Source organism: Osmia lignaria, chromosome 3 (assembly GCF_051020975.1).
Source record: "Osmia lignaria lignaria isolate PbOS001 chromosome 3, iyOsmLign1, whole genome shotgun sequence".
Classification (NCBI taxonomy): Eukaryota; Metazoa; Arthropoda; class Insecta; order Hymenoptera; family Megachilidae; genus Osmia; species Osmia lignaria.
The window spans coordinates 9,825,024-9,851,124 of record NC_135034.1 but is presented as its reverse complement, the minus strand read 5'-3'; the positions used below and the strand labels follow the sequence as shown (position 1 = coordinate 9,851,124).

General features: G+C 42.6%; 2 protein-coding genes across 3 annotated transcripts in view; one reads left to right on the top strand and one right to left on the bottom strand.

Moving 5' to 3' along the window:
• The first annotated feature begins 335 nt into the window (after positions 1–335).
• LOC117608086 (RNA binding protein fox-1 homolog 2) overlaps positions 336–26,101 on the top strand; it is a 177,803-nt gene continuing 152,037 nt past the window's right edge. The window contains exon 1 of one of the 2 annotated variants that reach the window (XM_076693438.1): positions 336–382. The gene's annotated coding sequence lies outside the window, so the exon portion shown is untranslated. Of the gene's footprint in view, positions 383–10,286; positions 10,694–26,101 lie in introns of those variants that run through there. The other variant, XM_076693437.1, reaches the window with a different exon arrangement.
• LOC117608092 (uncharacterized) lies at positions 529–2,690 on the bottom strand. Its single transcript, XM_034332666.2, has 3 exons — positions 2,024–2,690; positions 1,053–1,202; positions 529–977 (listed from the first exon to the last, which is right to left on the bottom strand). Exons 1-3 carry the CDS (start codon positions 2,147–2,149, stop codon positions 897–899), a joined length of 357 nt encoding a protein of 118 aa, XP_034188557.1. The 5' UTR covers positions 2,150–2,690; the 3' UTR covers positions 529–896.

Genomic DNA, 26,101 nt, shown 5'->3' with positions numbered 1-26,101 from the left:
AGGTTTGCAATAAATTACATCTGTGTTACAACTTCTATGTTAACAGGTAGATTCGACGCAAAGAGATATCGTGTACCGATGTCTCGTGGGTGTCTTGAGATTCTGTCACAGTCACACAGAGTCATTGATGTACCATCTCTGCAATTTAATGAGCAACTATGTTATCGTATCTTCTACCTTGAAGACGCGACACGTATCCTGCCATTTTTTGGAATTCGTATCGACCTGGCTGCGATATCGGAAGAGATATTGCACCGACGAAGCTCCTTGGAACCCGAGGTCGCTCCGAAAAACGCCGTTCGAGGAGACTTTGGATCAAATTGAAAGATACATGGACGGCGCGCAGAGGACGGACGAAGCTTTCCACGGTCTACGCTACGCGGTGAGTGTTTGAATATTAATTTTCGAACGGCATTGACCGAGAGAACTCTATATAGTTTGATCTCGTTTACGAAGATACCGCGTTATTTTCAGTTGTCGCAATTTAAAGGGTAGTCGAAAACAAAAGGCACTATCATTTTGCTTTAACAGTTTATTTCATCCGTGCAACATTGTTAGTAACATCGGCTTAACATGGTAATACGTGCGTACAAAAAGTAGAAAAAGATTATCCGGGACGAATTTAATTCGTCCGAGTGTAACGCGTGCGCTTCTGCGTGATATCCTGAAATATAGCATTCATTTTTTTTTTTTGGTTGTTTCGCTAAATAGCTTGATCGCTCTCCTCGCTCTAATCTTCCCCAGCTTGGCTGTTGACCTCTAAAATTTTCATTTGGAACTGGTTAGACGCGATTGTGCGGTGCGTCGGTCGCAATTTCGAATACGATTCTGCGATTCGATGGCGTTGCGATTCCTCTCTCCTCCGTGCTTCCGCCGTTCTTTCGGCTTCGGTTTTGTTACTTTCGTGGTCGCCCGTTGCGCTGCATGAAGCAACCCTTGAACGAGTTCAATCTCACGTCGATCTCACCTTCTTCTAACTAAAAAGTCACATATTTTTTATGAGATCAATTCGTTGACGCGATGGTTGAAATGATTGAAAGTAAAGGGAATACCTGGTCGAACAAGTAGATCTCTTTGTAACAGGACGGTGACACGCATTCGCGAATGCATCTTGTTTTGGCGATTCCGCTTCTTTGTGGCGATAGCATCTTGCAAGCGCCGCTTTCTTCGCAAGCCTGCTCGAACTGCCTGAAGAGAAGTTCCTGCCAAAAACGTGAAATTATTAGAAATCGATTGCCAATTGATTTCTAGAACAAGGCTCGACCGAAAATAAAAGAACCAAGCCGAGAAGGCACTCGACGAGTTGTGAAAAACATAGTGGACGATTCTCGTACACGATAACCGGACAAAATCGAGCGCAACAATTGGTTCGAGCCTGTTCAAAGATTAACCCCAATTAATGCTCGTAGAAGTTCCATTATTGGTGCCATAAGCTCGTTCAATTTTCTCGAAGAACAATTCCCTTTCTCTCAATGTAAAGAAGCGAATATCTTTACGTGCAACGAACGACGATAAAATTGAGTTTACAGTTTTGTATTTGAAATAAGTTTCGACACCGAAGCGCACCCCGAGCACGTCCGCTGCTTTTCAGGTTAACGGCAAATCGATTCAACCCCTTTAACGAATTCATGAAATCACCTGTCTCCTTACGTCCCCGTGAAAATGTCAGATCGACGTCGAACGTCGTACCAAATGTCACACGTTTCACTCGGAACGATATCACAACAGCTTGGAAATACCTTACGGTGTTTATAAACAGAACCATGGAATCCGGTGAGCATACCTTTCACACTGCTCCAAACACCAGCGACTACCAGACAAGCGAAGGCGAATGAAAAGCAAGAAGAAAAATACCATAGAACTTGGTGAAAATTGAACGCGATCGAAGAGGAATAGTCACGAGTTTCTTTTCCCCGATGTGCAAAAGCGCCACCCCGAAAACAAGGCTGTCCAGCCATAACCTGTACCAAGCGACAAAAAGCGTTCCTCCCAGATGGTTCTTGCTAGCCTCCGACCGACTTACATTCTTGGTAGTCTCCTTGTACGGATACTCGGGGAAGGTGAAGGTCTTGGCGAGGCTTCCCGGGCCTTCCTGCAGGTGTTCGACGACGAGGATCAGGCCGATCGCGAACGCCACCCCCGGCGCCATGTTGAGCAGCCGGCTACGATCAATATGATGGGGTGGCGCTTCTCTTCCTGCCGCCAGCTTTACCCTCTGTAACCCGTGAAAACGAACGGGCTGGAGGATCTATCCGCGCGATCGTCCTCCCTCGATGAACCTGTCAATTCCAATGAAATTGACTTTTAAGATCGTTCGAGAGACGGAGATCGACGAAGAGCTTCGCTGCTTTCATTTTCCTGCCTCGATCCTGGACGCCGACGAATTTCTTCTTTTTCTGTAAAATGAACAGCGGGATGGATCTGCTGAATTTGCTGCTACCGCCAACAGAGATTGGCTGAATGTGTTTTGCAGATGGATTGCGGATTTTTGGAAGAGGATCAAGAGGCTCAGAGGATTAGAACCGAGGATCTATGGAGCTATGATACAGATATCATTAGAATTTGTCAAATTTCACGTTAGATATTCATCTTTATATTGAAAATCATGTAAATTCTGGGTGAAAATACTGGGTGAAACGAAGGGGGAGGAAGCGAAGACGGGTCGTGGACGATCCGTCTGTAAACAGAAACTGGATGCGCGCGTGAATTCGTCGATAAATCCGCGGCTCGACTGTTTTGCATAAAACGTAACGGAGTGTGTATGCAACGAAGCGCGAGTGCATTTATCGTCGCGATGCATGCGAGCGAACGAGACGTTTTTGTTCGGCTAGCCGTTGCGCACCACCAGTTCCGAGCTCACCAAATCCCGACCATTAAATCGAGATTTCGGCAGTGATTAGCGGCAGTTTGCCTCGCCTCGCTGCCTCTGCCAGTCGATAGATTTTCCCAATAATTTTCCCTCGGTCCGAGAAATTTCGACTCCCCGAACTGGATCCACTTATATTCCACCCTTCTTCTTCCTTTTCTTCTCCGGCTTTCTACCAAGTCGAATTCGAGTGGCTTTGTTATTCCATTTTCTTCTTTTACGATTTACTTCTCCGTTCTCTGATTCCTGATCAGGAAATTTTCACAACCTTTCCCCCTTTTCACTTTGTGATATCGTATAAGATTCTTTCTAAAAGCTTGAAATATGATGAAATAATGACTGGTATTTTATTAAAAATATAAATTCAGGATCCGGTGTTTTATTTAGATAGAAAAGAAAAACGAGAAGAAAGATGAAACAAGGGAACGGATAGAATATTAAACCCGCGTTACCAATTAACGAGTAGCCGGGGGTTGAAGTTGCCATTTCCCTTCGTAGATCGGCCACGTGCTAGGAGAGTAATTTAAAAATCCATTACGAAGACACCGCGATTAATGAAACGGATCGCGGTTCCCGCGACACGAACGGACAGAGGAAAAGCGAGGAGGAAGTGAATTTAAACCGCGGAGAAGCCGGTCGATCTCGATTCGAATTAAAATTTTCATCCGCGTTCGTTCGCGTAACCAGACATTCGGGCTAATTAAACTGCAGCTCGGGTCACCGTTGATCCGGGATCAAGGGGAAACGCAAAAATCACCGCTGAAACTTTTTCGACGTAACCATTAGAGCGACGGAGAGGCAGACTTAACAGGAAAATTTATTTTTTGAAAGTTTGATAAAGATACAGATTCCATAATTATATGTTCGTTTCGTCGATCGTTGCTTGATGCATTTACACAGATATACATGAAATGTTTTCGATTAAATCGTGATTTTACTCGAATTTCCAATTTGTTCAAGGAATTTATCAAAGAGAGAAAATTCGTATCGAGTAGCCGAGTCGTTTGATAGAAATGTTCACTGAGCGAACGTTTCGTAACGCGTGCTCGCTCCTCGTTGTTTTTTATCGTATCGATATTATTTGTTTTTCGTTCTGTATTTTCCTATTGATTAACGAGATCCCGTTGTGCGTTCATTAATTGATAAAAGACGGCTACTACTGCAGCTAGGAATGTTTGTGTACAGTTCTGTACATGCAGGGCAAACTGTGCCTGGGAGTATCTGGGACCCCAAAATCATGACACTCGAAAACAAAGACATGTCCAGTTTTTTATAATTGTAATTACTGCGTCGAGTCAGAGCTAACGAATTACGTAATTTCGCTTTTGATGTTCAACGACGACGTTGAAACACAAGAGCGGCTGTAACGCGAATGGACACGCATTCTGCAACGCTTGACAATTATGGTTGACATTTCCTCGTTCATCTGTGAAATAATTTCCGTGTTGGCCCATTCAAATCATTAGATTATACGGTATATTGAAAATTCATAGGAATTATGAGACACCTCTCTTAATTATTTCCAAGCAAAGTGCACTGAACCGTGTTATAATTTGTCTTTGTAGATTTATCGTTGAAAAATTCGTAGATAAAATAAATTTGACAATTTTCATCCCGTTTCAACGTTAAACAGTTTTAAAGGGATAATCATTAATATTCTTAACGATACATACATCCAGTCGTATCAGGTTTAATCATGCTTGAGGAATTAAACCATCAAATGTAGCATTTGCAACATTCGGAATAATGGCTTTAACGATTGATAGATTTCATTCAATAATTCGGCGATTATTTAATCCGAATCGATCGGGATTATCGAACAGGCGTTCTCGGGAAAATGTATTATTTAAAGCTAATCCGGTTCTATACTGATAAAGAGGGATGTCGCGATGGGAAACAGTGATGGAAGTTGATTTAATTAGCCGGCAATTAAACGGCGAATGGCAGGCTAGTTTATTTAATTGCAACGATTAAGGGAATTGTTCAACCACGAGGATGTGGCTGTTCTTGTGGCTACCGTTTTTCATTGGCTTTGTTTCCATGGATAAATTCAAACCCTTTTTTCTTTTCCGGAGAAAGTGTACCGTTCATGGGGGAGGATAAGAGTTAGAGAAAGGGGTTTGTTAGACGTGGATGCGAAAGACATGAATGTTTTCCATTATTAATAGAAATAGCAAGTTTAAAAATTGACAAAGTTTTATTTTTTATAACAATTTTGAGTAATCTGTGATAGGAACATACGTATAGTTTATATTTCATTCACAAGGGATAAGTCGATGTTTACATTTCATAAAAATGTCGAGCTTAATAAAATGTTTTATTCTCACGTCTAGAGCTTTAATCGAGAAAATATGTTGTCAGATATACGTCAAGTCCGTGTAAAATATTTTCTCTCGGAAATTTTTAATAAGATTGCTTGTTTCCTCGTTAATCCGACGGACGCGATAATTGTCACCCGTGTAGGTGTTTAAGGATACACACTTTGATGAAGTATTACAGGGTGAAAATTACAAGGTAATCGCAACGAAAGCTCGTCATAACAGTGTTTAATGACCAGAACGCAAACTAGCCCTTACATAAACCAGGCGAAGCATTGCAATTTGTGGCGACACGCGGCGAATTCTGCTCGGTCGATCATTAACTCGGCCTTTAATTAAACGGACCGACTGTTTGATGCCTCATAGCGATAGGTATTTCCGTCTGAAAACCGTCTCCAGTTTCATTGTCCCATGCTCGAACGGGATTTTATTACAAAGTGTTGAAAATTATATAATTAAAGCGAGTGTAAATGAACCGTGGTAGGGTTAATCCGAAACGACACGTGGAATTCGCGAAGACGGACGACGAAATCGCGAATTTCCAGGGAGATATCCGTTTCTATGGAAAATCGGTCGACGAACCCCGTGTTGGGGCGCCGTTTGTCAAACGTTTGGCACGCTGCCGAATCCAGACCCGTGTGCACCTGACCCCAAGTGCAACAAGTACAATTAGGGAAAGCAGAACTTACGTGAACTGACCTGCGCACCGTCCACCCCCGCCTCCGCAATCGATATAAAACGAACGCGGCGGTGAAATTCTGCTGACCGGAATTCGAAGGAAACGTTTGCCGCCACGGACTCCCATCCTCTGCACCTAATTGTTCGATATCAAACGGGAAACTTACCAGCTGCGCTATTAAATGAACCTCGTTGCCCTGATTCTACGGTCGATAGACGTTTTGACAGTTTTAGTTTGGTTATCGAATTGTTCGGAAACTAACGACAGTTCCGTGGATGAGTATTGAATTTCGTGTTTAACGTAACTTGGTCAGAGAAATAATGAAATTCCTAATACCAATGAAACTCGCGTGAAAATATTCTCATTTTCACGATTATTCTCTCACGATCTTGACCCGTAACGCGTTCGCATTGCTCTCCGACTCTTTGTTTATTATTTTAATACGGGTCTGGTTATAGTCGCGTGAACAGGAGGGGGGTCGGCATAAATTAGCCACGGGTCACGCGCAATTTCACACGTAACGCGGAACGCTCGAGTCACAATTTTCTGGTAACTGCAGCAGCGCGCGGCCGCGTAAAAGCGTTAAATCACCTGCACTTTTTTGCGGATTCTTCGTCTAGCGATGCAATAGGCGACCGCGAGCTCTCGTTTCGTTCGCTTTTAAATCCTTCTCGAGTGGCTGGATAATTCGTTTCCTAGCAAACATATTTCGCGGTACGATAAATTGCAGTTCTGTAAAATGGGTAGAAAGGGTACACCTTGCTTTATTTCGTGAATCCTCGAAAGGGTTATAGACGAATTCGTTTGAAAAGAACAACGTCGAAGCGGGCACTCAACGAGGCTTTTCCCTGGACAGTATATGCCTGCAAAAACGTGTAGAACAGATTATCGGACGATCTGAAAGTGGAAAAGCAATTACTTTACTGGGATTACGTGCCGCACGAGCAAACAGTCGGCAACAAATCACCGGTAGAGCCGAGAACGCGTTACGCGGATCGAACCCTCGCCGCGTTTCCTCAGTTAGCGAATCTCATTACCGAAACGCATCGGCCGCCAGTTGCCGAGCGTCGTATAAATTTACAACACAATATCGCTTTATCATTGGCTGACGTTCATGGGCTAAATTATGGCACGAAGCTGCTGTCAGACTTCGCGTACCGTGGAAAGCGATATCCACGGAATCGTTCGCGAATAACTCGCGGAATTCCGATTCTTCTTCTTTGTATACGCAAGTACTTGGGTTCTGACGTTCTCGTTGCGAGTGGACAGAAAATGCTTGTCTAAATTTAAACGTTAATTGGTAATTGCTTCTGCCGACCGACACCATAAATTTGAATAACGTTTTAGAATTCAGCTCAGTGACCTTAGGTTTATTTTAGTCCGCTTCAGGTTAGTCGAGGACAGACAGACTTGTCCGGTTGGTCTATAAGCAGAAAAGATTCTGAACAGTAGACGATGCTTGTATTCTGTTTCGCAGAATATTCAAATTTTTATATTTTTCCAAAATTTTGATTGGACAATTGTCATTCGTCAGCTTGCTGATGAAAAGAAGCGAATTGTCGCGGAAAGTCGGAAAGAGGGGAACGTTCGATGTAGAATGTGAAAGGAATACGACGTGGACTTTAGCGGAGTTATAAAGTACGTGACGGAAAATCGTGTCAGCCATACTTGCTGCCGTTGCTGTTCAACTTTCTCGCACGGTTACAGCAGCTTTTTTCCAGTCCCATGAAAGAGACTTTCACCGGGACGGTAGTTCGTTTCTATTGATCTGCGATGTGATTCGATGGGGATGAGACTTTTCCTCAGATTTTTCCTCCTTTATAGACGTCTTTCTCTGTCTAGTCATCAAAATATCGAAACGAAATCTGTCTATAATCGACCGAAGTAACGCGAATAACATTACCTTCGACAGTTCGAACAAGAAAATTTGGAAAAATTTATAGAACACTTTCTACGATAACATTCGAGAGATTTCAGCTCGATATGAAATAAAAACTAGTCGAATCAGAGTAAAATTAACAACCTTGGTAAATGATTTCACAAATGGAGCGTGAAATTTTCAAGCAAGGTTCCGTGTTTCTCCTTCTCTACCAGCATTCTACGCATTTCTATCAGACATTTTTCCTACCACGATTTAAAAATACTAGAGTTACACAATGGTCTGAAAATATTGGCCAAGTAGGTGTGTCGAGGAGAGCGTTATCGTCGGCCAGGCTTTCAAGACTTTTCTAAAGGACGCTTTATATCGTTTCTCAACTTTTCAACCAGTCGTTAAGAAACGTAAACTTAGACGTAAAAATTGAAAAGGACCACCGCCGGATACTCGCGAGATATTCTTAAACCGACGGCGCAGACGTAATCGCGATAATCTATGCGAGAAAAACTTTCAGCGAGTTTCTTTCGCGGAAGAGAGCAACGGATGCTCCAAGAAAAATGGTCTTCTCGCGTTGTTCCGTGGGAAATTGATAACTCTTTGCAACCATTGATGTTCCTGTTTTATCCGAGTACACAGAAACGTGTCCAGATAGACGAGAGAAAAACTTTCCCTAACGTTTCTCTTAAAAGTTGACCGAGGCTTTGCACACCGATTATGAACGATCGATTTCGAAGCATTCACCTATGACCATCGTGTTAAATGGATTCCTTTTTCACTGGATCGTGTCTAATTATGATTATAAAATAGAGAAGATGAAAGAATTATTAACCTGTGTACAAATATGGTAAATGAAACTTGAAATTCAAAAACAAAACGTGATATCATCAGTTTTCTTAGAATTCTCAAATTCATGAATCATGGTATATACTCGTGGTCTCCTAAATCTTCATTTAAATGAGATAATCCGTTGAAAGTAACTAAATAAAAGAAAGGAAAAGTTTTTCATCGGATTACTCTGGCCGGCTTTTGTTGGAGAACTCTTCCAATTCGACGGCGGCTCGCATTGGAAATGAATCGGCCGTGTTTGCGTATGCAACGGAAATGAATAATCCAACTTTCGAGCGAACTCCTATTACCGAGTCGATTTTCACTTTGAAATTTTTATCCGCGTACCTTCGCGCGCGCACCCGTTATTCGTCGATTACGCCACGTTAATTCGCCGCGAAATCTGTTTCGGCCCAGGAACCGTGAACCCGATTTCGTCGTCCATGCAAATTAACGTCGATATTTAACGCGCCGAACGAGTTACGCTACCGTGGAAAAGTCCATTTTCGTCCTTTCCGCCGACCGTTTCGATGGGCCGCGAAATTATATCGAAACAAATATGCTGTTCGTCCGGAAATAACGCGACCGCGTTTCATCGTGTTTTCAATTTGAAAAAAGAAAAAAAGAAGAAGATAAATCGTGGATGTTTTTAAATTCGAACACAATCGATCATCGTCAATCGTATCGAACGATGAATATTTGGAGCGGTTCAAACAACACCGTGAAAGCTCGCTGAATTTAGCGAGGATTGAAACGGTAATTGCGTTCAATGGAAGGATTAAAGTAATAGATATATTTTTCGACGGAATTTATTTGAAACATCGCGGAATGCATGGAACGCGGAGAGACGATAAAATGCTGGGAAATATGTAAACGTAAACAGACGCAAGTATCTGTGGAATAAATTAAAAACGAAGTGACTGAATAAACACCGTTTGAAACATCTCTTTTATCTGCGTACACACGACCACGACTCTTTTTTTTCGTTTTTCAGGAATTCGTTCTGAACTACCTCTCTCATTTTTTTTTTTTTTTGGAAAATTTGTGCTACTCGTTACTGTCGGATTTAATCGGTTCAAAGGTCGCGAATATAAATCTTTCTTTTTTAAATAGTAGACAAACTAATAGTTATTCCAATATGTACAATTTCTTCAACGATTCATGAACTATCATGGATTTTCAGGCCGTTCAAGCCGAAAGCGGTTTATTATAGAACACTAATTTCATTTGTGTTCCGCGCGTCATCGTGAACGCAATTAAACGCGTCGATTTCTCATTATGTACATCGTTGAAGACAATATTGAACGATGTAATCTAGTTTCGCTTACAATATACGCAAACGAATGCGACTGAGGAACCTCTAAAACGTTGTTCAATGATTACACAGTATTCATCGAATATCGAACATCTGAAGTTCCCTAGAACTTCAGGTTTCAAGTGTGATTTTTTAAACTATAAATCGAACGATGGATGGAAAAGAAAATAGAAAAATTTCAATATACCTTCAGCCACAATGGAAAATAATAAAAGGGCAGCGTAGGGTCTGGTGCATGATCGGAATGAAAAAAAGAAAAGAAAAGGTAGCAGAAAATCGAGGATAAGGTGAATGTTTTGGCAACGATAAGAGAATCACACGGTGTTTCGGCGCGAGTGCGATCGGTGTTGCGCGCGTCGCGATGGCGCTTGCGAACGGCCTTTAAGGTCGGCGAGAGCCAACCACGGCAGAATCGCGCGAGCCACTGTGCCATTCGGACAGAAAGATTTTTGCTCGTCCGATAGAAAATTCAACCGCGACGCGTATCCTCGTCGAATCGTCGTCGATCGAGGACATCGTGTTCTCGTCGATCGACCGTGTATCTCCGCTTGATCAGTGTGTCTCATCTAATTGGACTAGTGACTGTCGGTGCCGTTGTTATTGTTTCGTGTTGTTCCATTGTTCACCGCTGATCCATGCCGATTCTTACGAATATAATCGAGTAATATAGTGATAAAAGATTGCTGGTGGTGGTGAGCATCGATCGCCGTGAACGAACAAGTGTGATCAGTGATCGAAGTAGATCGGAGAACAAGGGAAACAAGCTGACCCTTTTGGGGACTTTCGGACCTTTCTGTGGAGGGGATCGTCGTCGGTGGGTGATCTTTATATTTTTATTAATTTATTAACAGTTGTTAAGAGTCGAAAGAAAATTTATTTCGTATGGATCATTGAATGAAATCTGATTTATTATTTTTAATTGATCTATGATCACATTTTAAAACGAAATTTATTTCAAGTTCATTTTGTGCTCCTTTTGATGTTCCCATAGATCATTCCAAAAAATCGTGATACCTTGCATCAAAGGATCAAATCCTTTGATTTATTATTCTTTTCCCATTCCTGATCATTCTTCGACGCGATGAGAGCTACCGTCACGATTGTTTAAGCTTCCCAAATAAATCCATTTGAAGTGAGATTTATGTATAATAAAATCATGGAACGTTGCAAGAACGCGATTGTAAATCGCTTTTCCACTCTGTTCATCTATCACCGTTCGCGTAGCCGGTCTTTGACGCGAAAGGAACTGTTGCTACATCTGTGCAGGCTTTAAAACGAAATCCGCTCTAGGTAGATCCTGTTGTAGCTCGTGAAAATCGTAGATCTTTCGTAAAAATCGTGAAACGTTGCCAGAGCGTGATTCGAGCGAGGATTGCATCTAACAAGCGGCAGACACGCACTTGCCTCTACTCGAGTTTGCTCGACAGCCTTCAGAACTCGTGTCGACTGACAGTCTTTCAACCGGTAGGGACGATGGAATAAAAAAGGAAATATCTTTCGGAGAACGACATACTCTCTGTTGAAAGGTTCATTCGTATTCGAACCAGCTCGTACGAATGTGTAGATGCATAAATAAACAGACGCTTTGTTGCGATTTCTTTTTTTTTTTGCGAGCCTTGAAGTCGTTTTCCTTGCCTCTCTTTTTTTACTCACAAAATCATCAGGATTTCGAGAATCCAGTAGAATTTCGCTAGATGCAGCAAACGAGACACGTCCGCAAATATCAAGGTTCTATTATAATTTCGATCGTCGCCCTCGCGAGACTGATGGTTCGTCTTGAATTTTTTCAATGTTGCCGCCGCGACTCTTGCATAACGTTCTTGGAAACCTGTAGCGTCTCTTAGAAACCAATCAGCTTTAATAATTCCCACCATAAAGAAACTGATTGACTTAACCGATGATGATTCGTTTGCCGGGCAAATTGCGCACAGTCCTAAGTATTTTTCACGAATTAAACACAGGTTTCCTGTCTACCACAATATTTACAAACGAACAGGTGCGCAATTTTCAAGCGTTCACAAGCCTCGATCAGGATAAATTCATTGATTTCTTATTTCTTTGTTTACAAGCGATTAAATCCGAATTTAATCCGATGTGTTTCGGAGTATATTTCTTCCTATCTTTTTTCTGATAAACGATGCTGTCGTTTTCTCGCGTTTTCTATGGGGAGAATCTCTTTCTGTAGAGGCTATTGAATGGATCACGCATTCGGGACATCGTTGTATTCGTAGCGATGAGATTCCTTGATATTCTCGTTGATATGTCGTGTACATCCGGAATACTTTTCGCTTAAGATGAGTATTATTTTGTTCAATATTTTGTCAGCCTGCAATTTTCGATTGAAACAATTTCTGTTTGAATTTTCAACTGGCTCGATGTACACGGGATCATTGTCCCCGTATTGTAAACATATGCGACGTGTACGAGTTTCGAGTACACCGATCGTTCGAAAACATAAACACGAAGGTAGGTATCGAACGCGTGTTTTCTACATTGATTAGTCGCTGTTATAGCCGAGGCCATTATCTGTTGCGTTTTATTGCAAGATTAACGCGTTGCGGGCTGCGCCATGTGGCGGACGTGCGCTCGTAACGATTCCAATAATTTTCAATCATCCTTTAAATCGAGTAAAATATTTTCTCGCTTATCAAGCGCGAGGTCGAAGAACGTGTCCAGAGTGATCCAAAACTTTCTACCGCTTCCTCGACGTATAAAATAAATGACAAGACTTTCCAGACAACCTGATAATTATCTCTCAGAGAAACAGAGCGTGCGAATGAAAACTCCGAATCTGAATTCTTGAAAATTTTCATTTTTAATCTCGGCTTAATTACACAATCGTGTCTATCTTTCTCAAGCCAAAGGAAAAGTGCAAAATGGAAATAAAAAAAATAGAAAGAAACATGAAACTGCAATGCAAACGCAGGGAAGGAACTTTCTCCGTCTCGCTGGCGGTGTCGCAAGCAGAAAAATCCTTCTTTCTTTTTTTTTTTTTTTTTAAACAAGTAGAGAGCGGTTTCGGGGACTGGCAGGGAACCGGTATCCGTTGGAAGGTCTTTCACGATCGTGTGTACGAAGAACAGATCGGATCTATAGCGCATCCAGGATCGGTTGTCTCGATCGTCGAGCAAGAAGTTGACTGACTCGCGCGACCGCTCCTCTTTTGTCGACCTACCGGATCACGTCCGACCGGATTTCTGAAGGACTGCTCGCTAATGTCGAAGGCTCGGCCACGCTATCGATGCCTTCGGCTTATCTATCTTTCAATTCGACTCATCCTATCTGCTTACTTTCGGCTTATCGTTGAAACGAAACTTGTATCGTCTTACGATACCTGCACCTCGACTCGCTTGATCCTGGCAGGTAACCTTATAACGTTAATGCTCGTGAAATCTGCAACGATATGGCCTCGATCGAGGCTATATTCTCGTCATCGTAATAGATACAGGATTTATTTTCGTGCAATTCGTTAGCATGGAAAATAATGAACACGGTGGTAGATCGTTAGAGTAGATACAGCCGTGTGTGGCAATACACGCCATATTAACACCATCGCTACTATGGAATTCATTTTTTCCTTCTCAGAATTCTTTTTCTTCCTGATTACTTAATTATCACGATGGCATTGAACGCGTTAGCTAATTGGATGTAGATTGATAAGGAAGAAAATAGTGTACCTGGTTGAAATCGATGCGTCACGCTTCGCGTGTACATTCCCCTTACAAGTACATCAATTCTAATGCTACCATTTTCGGATCTATGAGCGTAGAATTTTTCTAGAATTTAATACGTTTCACGTTTAACGTAGCGAGGAATTGTGGTGTCACGAGTTCCGTGTCCTCGATAACAAAAGTCATTGAATGCTCAAGGTTCGCCGTCAATCCAGCTCTCGTATCCCGATCAGGCAAATAATGACAGTAATGCCGGTCACGTTCCGCTCAGCGTCGCGAATCCACGATCAAAGTAACCAGCATTTTTCGACGGAAATAGCTGCGATCGAGAGACTTTGACCGTACTCTCTCGCTCTTTGTCAATGTTCTTCCCTGAATTGTTTCTCTCCTCCGTTTCTCTCTGTCAACCCGTAATCAGGCCAGCCAGTGTGTCTCACGAGCGAAATAAAATTACCCGAAATTACGGTGCACCTACACGCGTACGTAGCGGGTGAAACGCATGCCGTACACACCGCCTTTGCTGTGCCCGAGCAGAAAATAACGACGTTAAAACCGGCCAGCAGAGGCAACTCTTCCTTCCACTATCTATGCAAATCGCGCGAACGTCTGTTCAGGGATTCTTCCTCGAAACAGGATCGACCGATAGAATTCGACCGAAATTGTCCGAACTGCGATCCTCCGCGAGAAACGTCCTCGCGTTTACGCGACGATGCCGATGATTTATGCAAATCAGAATCTGTATTACACCGACAATGACGATTACGTAAACGACGTATGCAAACAGGAACACGAAATCTTGATATTGAAATTAAATGTGTTTTATATGTTAATTTTATATTATAATTTTATTCAGATATGAAATGTTTTTTTCTTCTTTTTTTTTCAAATGATTGATATTATAGATGAATTGAATTTATATTCTCGAGCCGATCCTGCTTGTAATTCGACGCGAATGAACTTTGTTCGTCTAACTCTTTGTAAGTCACGGAAGAGATTGGATAGGAAAATAGTTGGTGAAGAATCTGAACCAAGGTGAATTCATCTTTTTTCGCGGAAACTTCGTTTCGAGATGGAAGCCGGCTTAAGCGGCGCGAAGCCGTCAGTCTGGCGGGAGAGCACGTTTTTACGGGTCCTCTTCGTCCCCTTCTTCGTGTTCCGCGTTTAGATTGCCGGGTATCTAATTGTTCCGAGGTGTCTGCTATTCCTCAAAGTTGTCAGAAGGATAAAAACGAAATGAGCTTCACGGTCTTTGGGTAATCAAAATATTAGCCTTGTTTCCGGGAAAGATTTGATAACATCGTATATCTGGGTGAACGTTAATTTTCGAGAAATCGCTTGCATCGGTTGATCTGCAAGAAGTGTAAGACCGAATGCATCGTTTAATATGCACTTGGTTTTGTGGAACAAGCACAAGTGGTATCGATTGCCCGGTATATAGATACAGATAGAGATACAGACGCGACATAACGAGGCGTGCAAGCTGTTGCATCCCGGTGCATCCGCCAGCGATGCAGCTGGCCGTGATGCAACGTGTACACGTGGTACCGTGAAGGTGCAATCTCGCGAGCCGTGATTCGAGTCAATGTCGGCTCGTAATCGATTCATAATTTACGCTCGGCCGTGTATCGAAGGCGGGATAAAATTAGCAGTTTTCCAGCCCGCTGATCCTCTCGTTTCGTGCCGTACAATCGGAATCCTTCCTTTTATATCCCGGAATAATCGAGGCGCACTGATACAATAAAGATCGTCGCTTTTAATTCCAACGATTCGTTTTGCCGCTGGCAACTTTGTTCCTCCGAAGGATGCGCTTCGTTTCGAGAAACACCGGCAACATTGACGGGGAAACGTTTCAATTTACGGCAGATTTTATGGAGAACGTCAGAGAATCGATACTCGATGGTATTCGTGGCTACGGATCCATTCGATTCCATGCACCTAGCTGCATCAGCATTTTGCAACTTTGCCTCTGTGTAAAATATAATGGTTCTTTGATGATCCTTTTTACGATACACGGTTTTTTGTGTTTCGTTACTTTTCCTATCTCATTCTTCGTTGAATTTTCTTGTCAATGCTGGCTGCTTGAAATATCGGGTTCGACGAGAAGGAGACGGTAACGTAGCTAGGGTGAATTCTACTTGCTCCCGAATTGAAGGGTTAAGGTAGAGGTCAAGGGAAATTAGGCGAGAGGTTGAGAGAAATAAAGTCGATGATTAATTATATCGCGCTTGCTGAAACTGTTCCTTGCTGTGCGGGCACATTGATTAATCAGTGATTCAGCTGTTGTTAGATTTCAAGAAAAGTGCAACGATATTTTCATTATTTCCACGAGTAACCGTCGAAAAGAATCGAATTGAAGATCTTTGTTCGGTAGTCGGATCGATCGAATATTTTCCTCCCTACGTTCTCGTTCGCTCTCGCGTTTCCTGTTTCGCGTAGCTACTGGAAAGTGGCCTCTTAAAATGGAAACGAGCGAAACGAGTATTCAGGCCGAGTCCCTCCCAACCCTTTTCTCTTTCTCCCTTTCTGCTGACTCTTGTATACACGCGTGACTTCGAAAACAGCCGTGCAGACTCGTACATCAACGGGGTGCGGCAAAGTTTCGAAACACCCTGGAACTTGTCTGGACCGGAAGTGGCAGTCTCAGGTGTTCGGTAACCGAAGCGATACTTGTCTTTACGAGGAACGTTGTTGCATAGCATTAACGATCGCGTTTACACAACTACTTTCCCCGTGACACCCTGTTCTCCCTATGATCCTCTCTTTCTCTCGGTGACGCGTTCGTGGGACTCGTGACCCCTCCGAGTTTCTTCGATCATTGAGTTTAATTGCCAGCGAGCAATGACACCGTAATGGCGGACGACGCGTAACGCTCTTTCACGCTTCACCAACACGTGTACGCGACGCGAGTTGGCGTTATTTCTTAATCGTTCGTAAAAGGTGCGTCGTGAATGTTTATAGCGAGGACAAGAAGGAGTGGAGGATTTTTCAAAGAATTTTGCAGATTATGAAATTATTAAAAATAGGGAATGCAACGTTTAACTTGGATTACCTAATTACTTTAATTACCATCCGAGAAGCTGAGCTCTTGTAAGCTTGACTTAATCAACAAATTAGCTGAGATCCAAAGTTATCCTTGCTCTATTAAATGTATATACTTTAATGCAATATACATCTACATAACTGGAGGAACTGCTCTGTCGGTGTATCGTTACGTCAATAGCAATTAATTCACGTCAGAACTCCGTCGACCCAGTTTACCCCTCGAACTTCATCTCGCTCCTTGTCTTTAAAAGTAACCTTCATCAAAGTTCTGCAATATCTTACCTTTACGAATATTTCTACATCTTTCCGGCATTTACGAGTAATTTTCTATGCTTCAATTTTCGCAAGCAACGAAATCTCTTTCTACCCTCCATTCTTATAAGTTTTTCAAAAATGATCTTTCATCTAAGACTAGGAGGAAGACAGTGGTAGTTTCTCTCGTTTAGGAAGAAAAGTTCATTTTCCGACGGATTTCCGGGGAAAAAGACGAGCATTTCAAGGCACGCGAAAAGGGGTAATATCAGGCAGATTTCGGTTCCGGGGGTTGTTCCTCTTTCTTCTGAAACCTATACTGCATTCGACGCGCATCAACACGTGGCTGCTTATCGGCGTCGAGACGCCTGCTATCGGCAGCTACCCTTGGAACACTGAAACGAAGTCTCGCGTACTCTCCGTGCTCTCTTATAACAGCGGTAAAATGTAATTTCGATTCGATCCATATTCGTGAAACTTGAAATCTCTGTTTTAAGGTAGAACGATCGATTTCGTAGGGTTCTCGTTGTTCGCCAGTATCAGAGACTACTTTAGTATGGAAAATATTTTCCAATAAACTATGCGATAAATTCAATCAAACCGCTTTAGTATCTGAACAATCTTTCCATTTTAACTGGCACAGTTTTTTCTCTTGTTCATTGATAATTCGCTTCAGTCTATTCAGGCTTAAACAGAAGACCGATAGCCCGGTGGAAAGCGTAATTAACGATGCGAATAAAAAAAAAAAGAGAAGAAAAATGAGAGGTATCGAAACGGAGAGTAAAACGGTTTATATTCGACCTGTTTCCCTCTCGTTTGAAAGACCGCGCGAGAAATGTAGGACAAAGCGGTAAAACAAATCATCCGCGGGTACGTTTCGAATAGATAAAAGAGACGAAACGGTGGACGACGAAAAAGATCGACGGTATATCCTCGCAAGTTTTATAAATGCTTTTCCAGAGTAACGTATCAATTTTCCTGGCAAGCACGAAGGCGGGTATTCGCACCGTTGAAAAGTGCATAGGGACTGCAGAATTTGACGAGATAATTTCATGGATTCTAACGTTTAAGTTTATACAGAAAATAAAAGTATTGTTTTCTGTCATCTCTTCGGAAGAAGGTGTATAACGCAAAGCAATATGTCATCGTTCTCTATCGATTACCGCCGCCATTCCCTCGTGTGCCCGGCAATAATGCAATTTGCGGTTCCTGAAAGTGCATCGTGGCACTTGACGAGAACACGAGCCCTGGCTCTTGATGCACTCTCTTCGAGTCGCGCAGACGGGACACGATTTTGCGAACATTTCCCTCGCACCACGTCGCCAAGAACGAAAACTCTGTGGAAACTTGTTTTCTTGCCCCCGGAGAACGCAATATTTAGTCGAAGAAAGTGCACGTAGCAATTTAAGGAAGTTGTCGAAGGAATTTACTTTGTCTACGGTTCCTCGGTATAATGAACTGTTCTGGACACGGTGTGCTTTTATCTTCTTTTTTCACAGAACAAAAAGTATTTCACTTAAGGGAGTTCTTTCGCCGTTGAAATTTATTTATTAACGTATCAGAAATTCTGTGTCGAAGCTGCTAGCCAAACGAGTCGAGATAATGATTCCGTTCTCTTCTAACGAAATTAATTGCTGTAATATTTCGCGTCTAGTCGCGAAGGGTTACCATGATCCATAATATAACGATCTGTCGGGTTCTGGGTACGCGATCGTTCAGAGATGCGAGATTAGGTTCGCACACTCTCTTAGAGTAGTTGTGTGTTCCCTGTAGCCGGAACGTACAGGTCCGCGTGGCCGTTATCAGTGTCATGCACACGCGTGTCTACACGTGCTGGCTCGGTGATAAGCACGGCAAAACGAGAGTGCTTCGTTCGTCTAATCACCGGGAACACGTCGAGTGCCTTCTCGACACTGGCGTGTTCTTGACGCTCGAGATGCTGCTTCCTGATGTAACGACACCTTACGATCCTCTTGATCTCGTGTCAGAGACATTTTCTTCGCTGATTTTCACTTAACTCTTATTATTTTTGCGAATATTTGCAAAAAATATTGCATTCAACGCGTGGCTCTCTCCATGGTCCGAGAGTTTAAGCAGCGACTCGACTCTGTAACTTGCAACAAAGATTAAAATACTTTGCGTGCACGTTGGTTGAAGTGTATTCAGCACGAAAAGGGTTGAAACATCCGGTACAAGTGGAAATGAGATTCGAATCGAATCGTGGCTAGAAAAGTATTAAGCTTAGCAATGCGAACGGGGAGGCACACGTTTGCTTTATAAACCACCGCGATACTTTTCTCTCTCCGTGTTGAATGGAGAACAATTTTCCCCTTGACCAGGCACGATAGCTTCGTATACGAAGCACTTAGCTTGCCTCGCCAACCTATCGATGCAGATGCTTTGTATATCGATCGATATATCGAGAACCGTTTCGTTTTAACGCTCCCATCGATCCCGGCTGTTCGATTGGACTATGGCATTCTTCGATACGACGCGACACGAATTATTCGAACCGATGAAACCTTCGTTTAAGCTTACCAACACGATGGTAAATTTCGTCCTGTCGATACGATAGCGTTTCATGGCCACGCTTGGTGAACGATGCTTGCCGAGAGAACTCTTCGTCTTCATTATCGCAAGCTTCTTTACGAACTTGCAACGTCTTGAACGACTTTGCTGATAATAGAAACGCGAAAGAGGATAGGCGTGGAAATAGCGTGGCTGATCCGTTTGTGGAAGTAAGTAAAACGAAAATGAAATTAAATGACCAGTGATATTTCCATTGTCGCAGGTTTATTTAAAAGCCAACCGCGTTTCGCTAGCGGCACGGCAGTACACGTGCACCACGCCCATTCACATTTCTCGTAAGACGCGTTCGCGAGCTACGGTTCCATTCACGCATAGAAAATATGAATGGGCGCGTTCTCAGCATACGCCAACACGGGTGCCGGTGATTTCGATTAATATGTAATTCGTAACGTAGCTAAATAGCTCGCAGCACAAATTTCTTATTAAATAAATCGCTGCTACTGGTTTACGCTCGATTAATACGTGTACGACTCGTGAACCGGATAATAATTTAGCCGGAAGCGTAAATTTCATATTGGATAAACCTGTTACCGCTATGTAATTTGTGGAGTAACTAATAGTTTAGCTCGAAGCTAAAATTGCAAAATACTTTGTCTTTGATGCAGTTTGGCGAACGCAGGTCCGAAACGATTCGTCCCGATCGAAAAGGAACTCGTTTTCGTGAATTTGTTTAAAGAACGTTCGGAGTGGGTGTGTAGTGGTATATTGGAATCGCTTCGGGTCTTTTAGCATTTGTCGCGTAATAAAACTTTCGGCTGGTTTCGCGGGGCAAAGCAAACGGAAACTTCTCTTTTCCTACACGACGACTGCGTCGCGAAAACTTTATGCTACCATCATGTTACGTTACGTTTCTACCATCTACCAACCTCGTTTCCCGTTCTACTCGACTTCTCTTTACGATGTAATCTTGTAAATGGACGGTCCGGAACGAGCCGACGAATTTTAAACGCGAAACGCTTAAGGTCCCTTTCGACTTTCCGGCTGGGGGAAGTTAAGAAAAATCGATGCAGTTGCCGCATTCCTTTGCAATTTGCATAGAGTTCGCTCCGTGTAAACGTGACTCGCGCCATTCGATCAACGGAAGACACTTTCGTTTTGATAGACGATGAATCATCCGTGGGATATGCATGTATCAGGGTACGTTTAAATCGATGCTGCATTTAGCAGTCGACCGGTCAATTAACTTGTATCTCGGCCCTCTTAGAATTACAAATTTCTGTTTTCGATCCCAGCCACCTTGATTAATTCGAATGCCGGTTATATTTATAAAGCGTATTCGGGACAAACGGAGGTGAACGTGACAGAGTTTCGGAATTCCATCGATGTAAAATTTCAGGGTGATCGTTAGACTGCGGATATTTATGCAAATCGGATATTTTTATATGAAATAAAAAATGGAAACTTACCTAGCCGATAATTTACTTTCTCAGACAGTTTTAACCTCTCGGGTTATTATTCACTTTCTAAAACCGCTCATTTACATACAATATTTACAAAAGGTGTTACACGTGTTCCCTACGTACCCTCCTTGTATCATATAATTACGAATTCTGCATGCCAAGCATTCCCTGATTAGAATAGCAAGCTGACATCATTATACAAATACACTTTAATTAAACTGTGTATAATCATTGAACAGAACACGGATGACTAATATTCCTGGAAGACGTACGATACCACGATAATCCATTGTTGCAAAGCACAAGTAGAAACTTGTAGAGTGTACGTGGAACATCAATTGTAAATCTTTTTTTTTTTTTTTCACGCGGTAATACCGAACAGTTGGCAATAAAATCGTAGCTGAGCGCGGTGGTATCATTATCCCGTGGAAAGCAATCGAAACGACAAGTATGCAATTAATTAAAATCAGAAATCGAGCGAGCAGCCGCTTCGACGAACGCGTCTCCCGGAGGATAGCTCGTTTTTCATCGAAACTCAATTTACCAACGTATTCACGCCCACCGCAGTTATCAACGAGACTCGCGTATTCAGTCGGCAGAAACGTTTCGAATTGCGTGCAGATGGGCAGAGAGTTGGCCATCGAAATTTCCAATCGTAATCGGGTAGGATAACGAGCGGGCAGCCAGGTAGCATCGCGAAATGGTCGCGCGTAAATTGCATCGATGGGATGGCATCGATGGTAGTCGACGATGAACACGATCGCGCGACGATGCTCGATTAATAAACCGAGCGCGCGATTAGAAGAGGCCCCGTCCTTCAATTAATTCCGGGGAAAACGACGCTCCACCAACGGAGACGGTTATTTGAAAGCTCTTGTGCCGAGGCTCCGGATTGCGTGCGGATGATTTCATCCGCTTTACGTGAGTTTGCATACTTTCAGGGCCGACTGGAATGCCCGTCCATTGTGCACGCTCGCCAGCTCTTTACAAGCTTGTACACCATTCTACGTATATTTTTGCGAAGAAGACACCTTTCGATCTGCACCCTTTCATTACCGAGTACTCCAGGCTTAAACGTTCATTTCATTTTTCAATTTATAATTTTTAGTAATTTTTCATTGATAACAAGTGCAAAGCATTCAAAGGGTTAAAGTGTTGGAATATTAATTTTTCAAAGAGCACCCTATAGACATCCCGCTCACAGATTCATTAGCGAATCGGTTTGAATTTAAAATAACTCCAGCGAGCTGCGTAAACAAATTCGAAACGAATCTACGAGTAATCGGCTTCGTTTTGTATCCCCGTGGATTCTCGGCATTCGTCGCTTTTAATCGTTCCCTCGTACCACGCGTAATCCCTTCCACGATTCGACCACGAGTACCGTGGTTCCGTTTTTCCTTGTCGTGGTCAGCCATTTCCGGCCAGGAAGAGAAAAAGCGTATCGAAGATTCATTGTGCCTCGGCTGATTTCGAATAGATCGGACCATTCGATTGCTTGTCGATGACTCGCCGTTTCCACTTGGCAATCCATCATCGACCGGTAACGAAGTGGGTTAATAACGACGCAAACGTGCGGCGGGGCGGTTGCGTAAACGCGAACGTTTCGCGAACCATTAGCAAATTGAACGAACGATATGCGATTACATCGGTCCTCGTCCAGCCTCCACCGCTTTTCGACCGATCGCTGTTTACACGCTCGACCACCGGTCAGATATCGATACCGATCCGCGGGACACGCGAAACTTGGAGAACGTTATCGAGACGCGTCGCGTATTTCATTTCGTGGGCGTCGTTCTTTGGTATAATGATGAAATCGAACGTTTAAATTCATTTTTCGTCAGTGGCGGATCGTTCTGGATTTCTGACAATTTTTCTCAATTTCAAAAATTCCTGTGGTAATATTGTTCGAAAGCTTAGGGATAGAGTCCTTTAGTCCCAGGATTTAACTCGGGTAAAAATAACAAAACAGCTTTCGAAAGCAATTTCGACGCGATTTCATAACATGAAAGTAATACTACGCTACACCACTTTCAAGCTTTCAAATTTGCTGAAAATACCTCCATAAACATTTCGTTAATATTCTGAGCGTAAAATGGCTGGTTGTCAGGCACAGCAAACAATGGCTTAAAGTGAAATTCATGTATAGTTCGTTTACAGGTTTCAATCAGAACATATCGCAGCGATGACTGTTGGTAATTTAACAGAATATTTGTAGAACGTAGCTAATGAACGCACAATAGCTTGTTAATTTGACAAATTTTATCAGCTACCAGGATTATCTGAAATTTGTAATTTTAAGCAATTTGTTGCTTCGAAAAATATCAATTTTTATCAACGAGTCGCTCAAATTGTTTGCAGTAATTTAATAATATATTCTCCTTTTCGTTTTGTTTATGTTTTCCTATACAAAGTTTGATACTTCCTCTACCTGATATTTTCCGTAATTACTGGCGTTCATTATCCAGGTGAAGTGAAAGAAAAACAATTACGGTATCCGTAACGATTGAATTACTAAGTGGTTAGGGTTGTTTGTAGTCCGACCTTCCTACCTTTTGGAATATTCATGAACGAAGGTGAATATCTTCTCGTTCAAATAGTATTACGATATTTTTCATCCGCCCTCTAGTTACAGCAATTTCTTTTCTTTTTTCTCGAATTTATTTTCTTACCTTCAACGAGCAGTCGCTACCGTACCGCGAAGGAATTATTTAGTCGTAACGAGACCGTTCGATGGAATTCGAACGAGCCTCGGGTATTTGGTCGATTTCATTCTGTAAAGTGCGGCATTAATTCGTTAAACAAGTAGGCGGAGAAACATTTTTTATTGGAACATCGGGTTTGCCGATGAAGAGCAATGGCTGCCACTCCTCTGCAACACGTCAGAGTTGGAATTCACAGCTCTGTATATTAATACGTTCAACGACCGTGCGCAATCCGACGTATTATTCGGGCCATTAGCTCGGGATACGTGTATCTCACCGATGGTATCGATGATAAATTATTTCTGAGCGAACGAGAAAGAATGGCCCGCGCGAAAAATCGTTACCAACCCGTGGGAAACGTTCCGACGAATTAATCGTGATAATCCCGTCCGTCTGATTGGAAAAGTTACGCGGATATTTCTGATTTTTCCGAAGTAAAATTGCGAAATGTACGAAACAAAAAATGATTAAATTTTAATTATCATTAACCATTCGAAAATGGTTATATCTGGACAGAGCAAACATGCACCGGCATTGTTTCACCGTGCAGCGGTGGACAAGTCAAACAGGAGAGGTTGTTTCGTCGGAGAAAAATAATCGGGCTTTTCAGGGAGTAGGTGGTTGAATTTTGCAACGATGCCCTCAGGACGAAGACTCTGTTAACGGGGGAAGAGAGTTCGCATACGAGTTGCCGTATTACCCGCGGCATATTACCCACAATGCAGTTAGAATCTATACGTAGACCGCATTGACCACAAGGGGTCAGTAACGGCAAGTACGCGTCACGGTGCCCCGGGTATAACCGAGGAAACGAGTAATTACCGCGTCCTCGAAACGGGTGCCGAGAATTTATGGGCCGATCCCTTGAGCAACCCTTTCGCGCGGTATCCACCCTCTCGATATTACCTTCTAGAGTAAATGCATCCTTCTTCGACCTCGTTTCTTATGATCATGATATATCGACACTTTCTTTTTCTTCTACGTTGTGCCCGAATGATCTTCTATCGAGAAATGAGAATTAATGTTATTTCCACCGAATGGTATCTATGAAAATCAATCGGAATAGATACAAACACTATTTTCTGGTTCACTGCTCGATAACAGATTTTTCTTTTTTTTTTTTTAATTCTCCTACTCGATACGCACAGTTCGATGACACGTATTGTGTCGGTGGGCGTATGAAACGGAAGCGGAAAAAGTGCATCGCTGGGCGGTGTCGCGGCGACAGATATTTCGGCCCGTGGATTGGCGCGGATCGCTTTGTTGCACCGGAGTTTTGTTAAACTACCAGCAGGCAAACATTGCCCGGTTCTCGCACACACCGCTCCTCGCAACGATCGTCGCTTTTTGACCCAGCTGGGCGACGCTGATTCGAAAATGAACTTGATTGTACGTCGCGATGACAAAGAGGGAAACGCGACCGTCTAGAAAATGAGAATTGAAATTCGTGAAACAAAAGGCTAGAATTACGGGGCAAATAGTTATAGGGAAGAAGGGTATTATCTCTCTAATTTAATTAATCTAGAAGGTAGAGAATGTTTTTAATCTTTCGTTGGATTTTTAATTTTTTTATCTGTACATCTTTGTTTAAATTTAATTTATCCTCGATTTTCATCCTCCTTCGTTTAGATATTATTTATTCAATACAGAGAAGACTCTGACGTTTCACACTAATCTTTCGAGTTTTACTAATAATCGTCTCACGATTCGCTACTCATCACGACCGATAAAGAGGAAGTGCCATTTATTAGAGTTCGCCGTGCTTTCCTCCTAATTGGCAGGTCGGCTCGTTAGTCGTTTTGCTCGTTCGTTGCTCGTTATTAGCCCCCTTCGTTTTGAAATATGATTTATCGACATCTTCGTCTCAGCTCCAAAGAAACTTCGTTGCGACGGTTTTAGTTCAGCTGCTTCGTAATTCAATCTGTCCGCTCGATTACCGTCCAATCGGTATTTTAAAGTACAAATCTAAACTCTGTTTGTTCTGAAGTAACTTCTTAGAATATTAAATAATTCCAATGGAATCGTTTCGAAACGGTGCAGTTACTCCTATCGTTTGACGCTTTAATGCTGTTATCGCGATTTTCATCGATTTACATATGTACATGCGTCAGCAGTAAACGATAGCGGGCTATAAACGAGCGAAAATTTCAGCGAGATTATTTCAGAACGGCAAAGTTGCCCGCGAGCTCTATCGTTTAACCTTTCACAGGTGTAATCGCGATTTTCATCGTTCCACATTCGTTCCTTTCGAACGTGGGTCGCGCGTTAACATTGAAATATCGTGCGCGATGTTGAGCAATTATGCGATCGATACGAAAAGCCGGCAAGTTATTCCGGTCAGAGTTGCGAGGGAAATTCTCTGATAGACATTTGCGACGAAGGATCGCGATTAACTCGTTAAGAAATTGCAGCACGTGAAATCATTTAAGTTTTATCGATACGATCGTATATCTCGCGTAACGTTCGAATATTTTTTATTCCCAGCGTCGTGAAAGAACGAGGTGAACGGGTGGATGGTATAGTAATCAGAGGAAATTGTTTATTTCAATTCAACGTAATTGTTCAG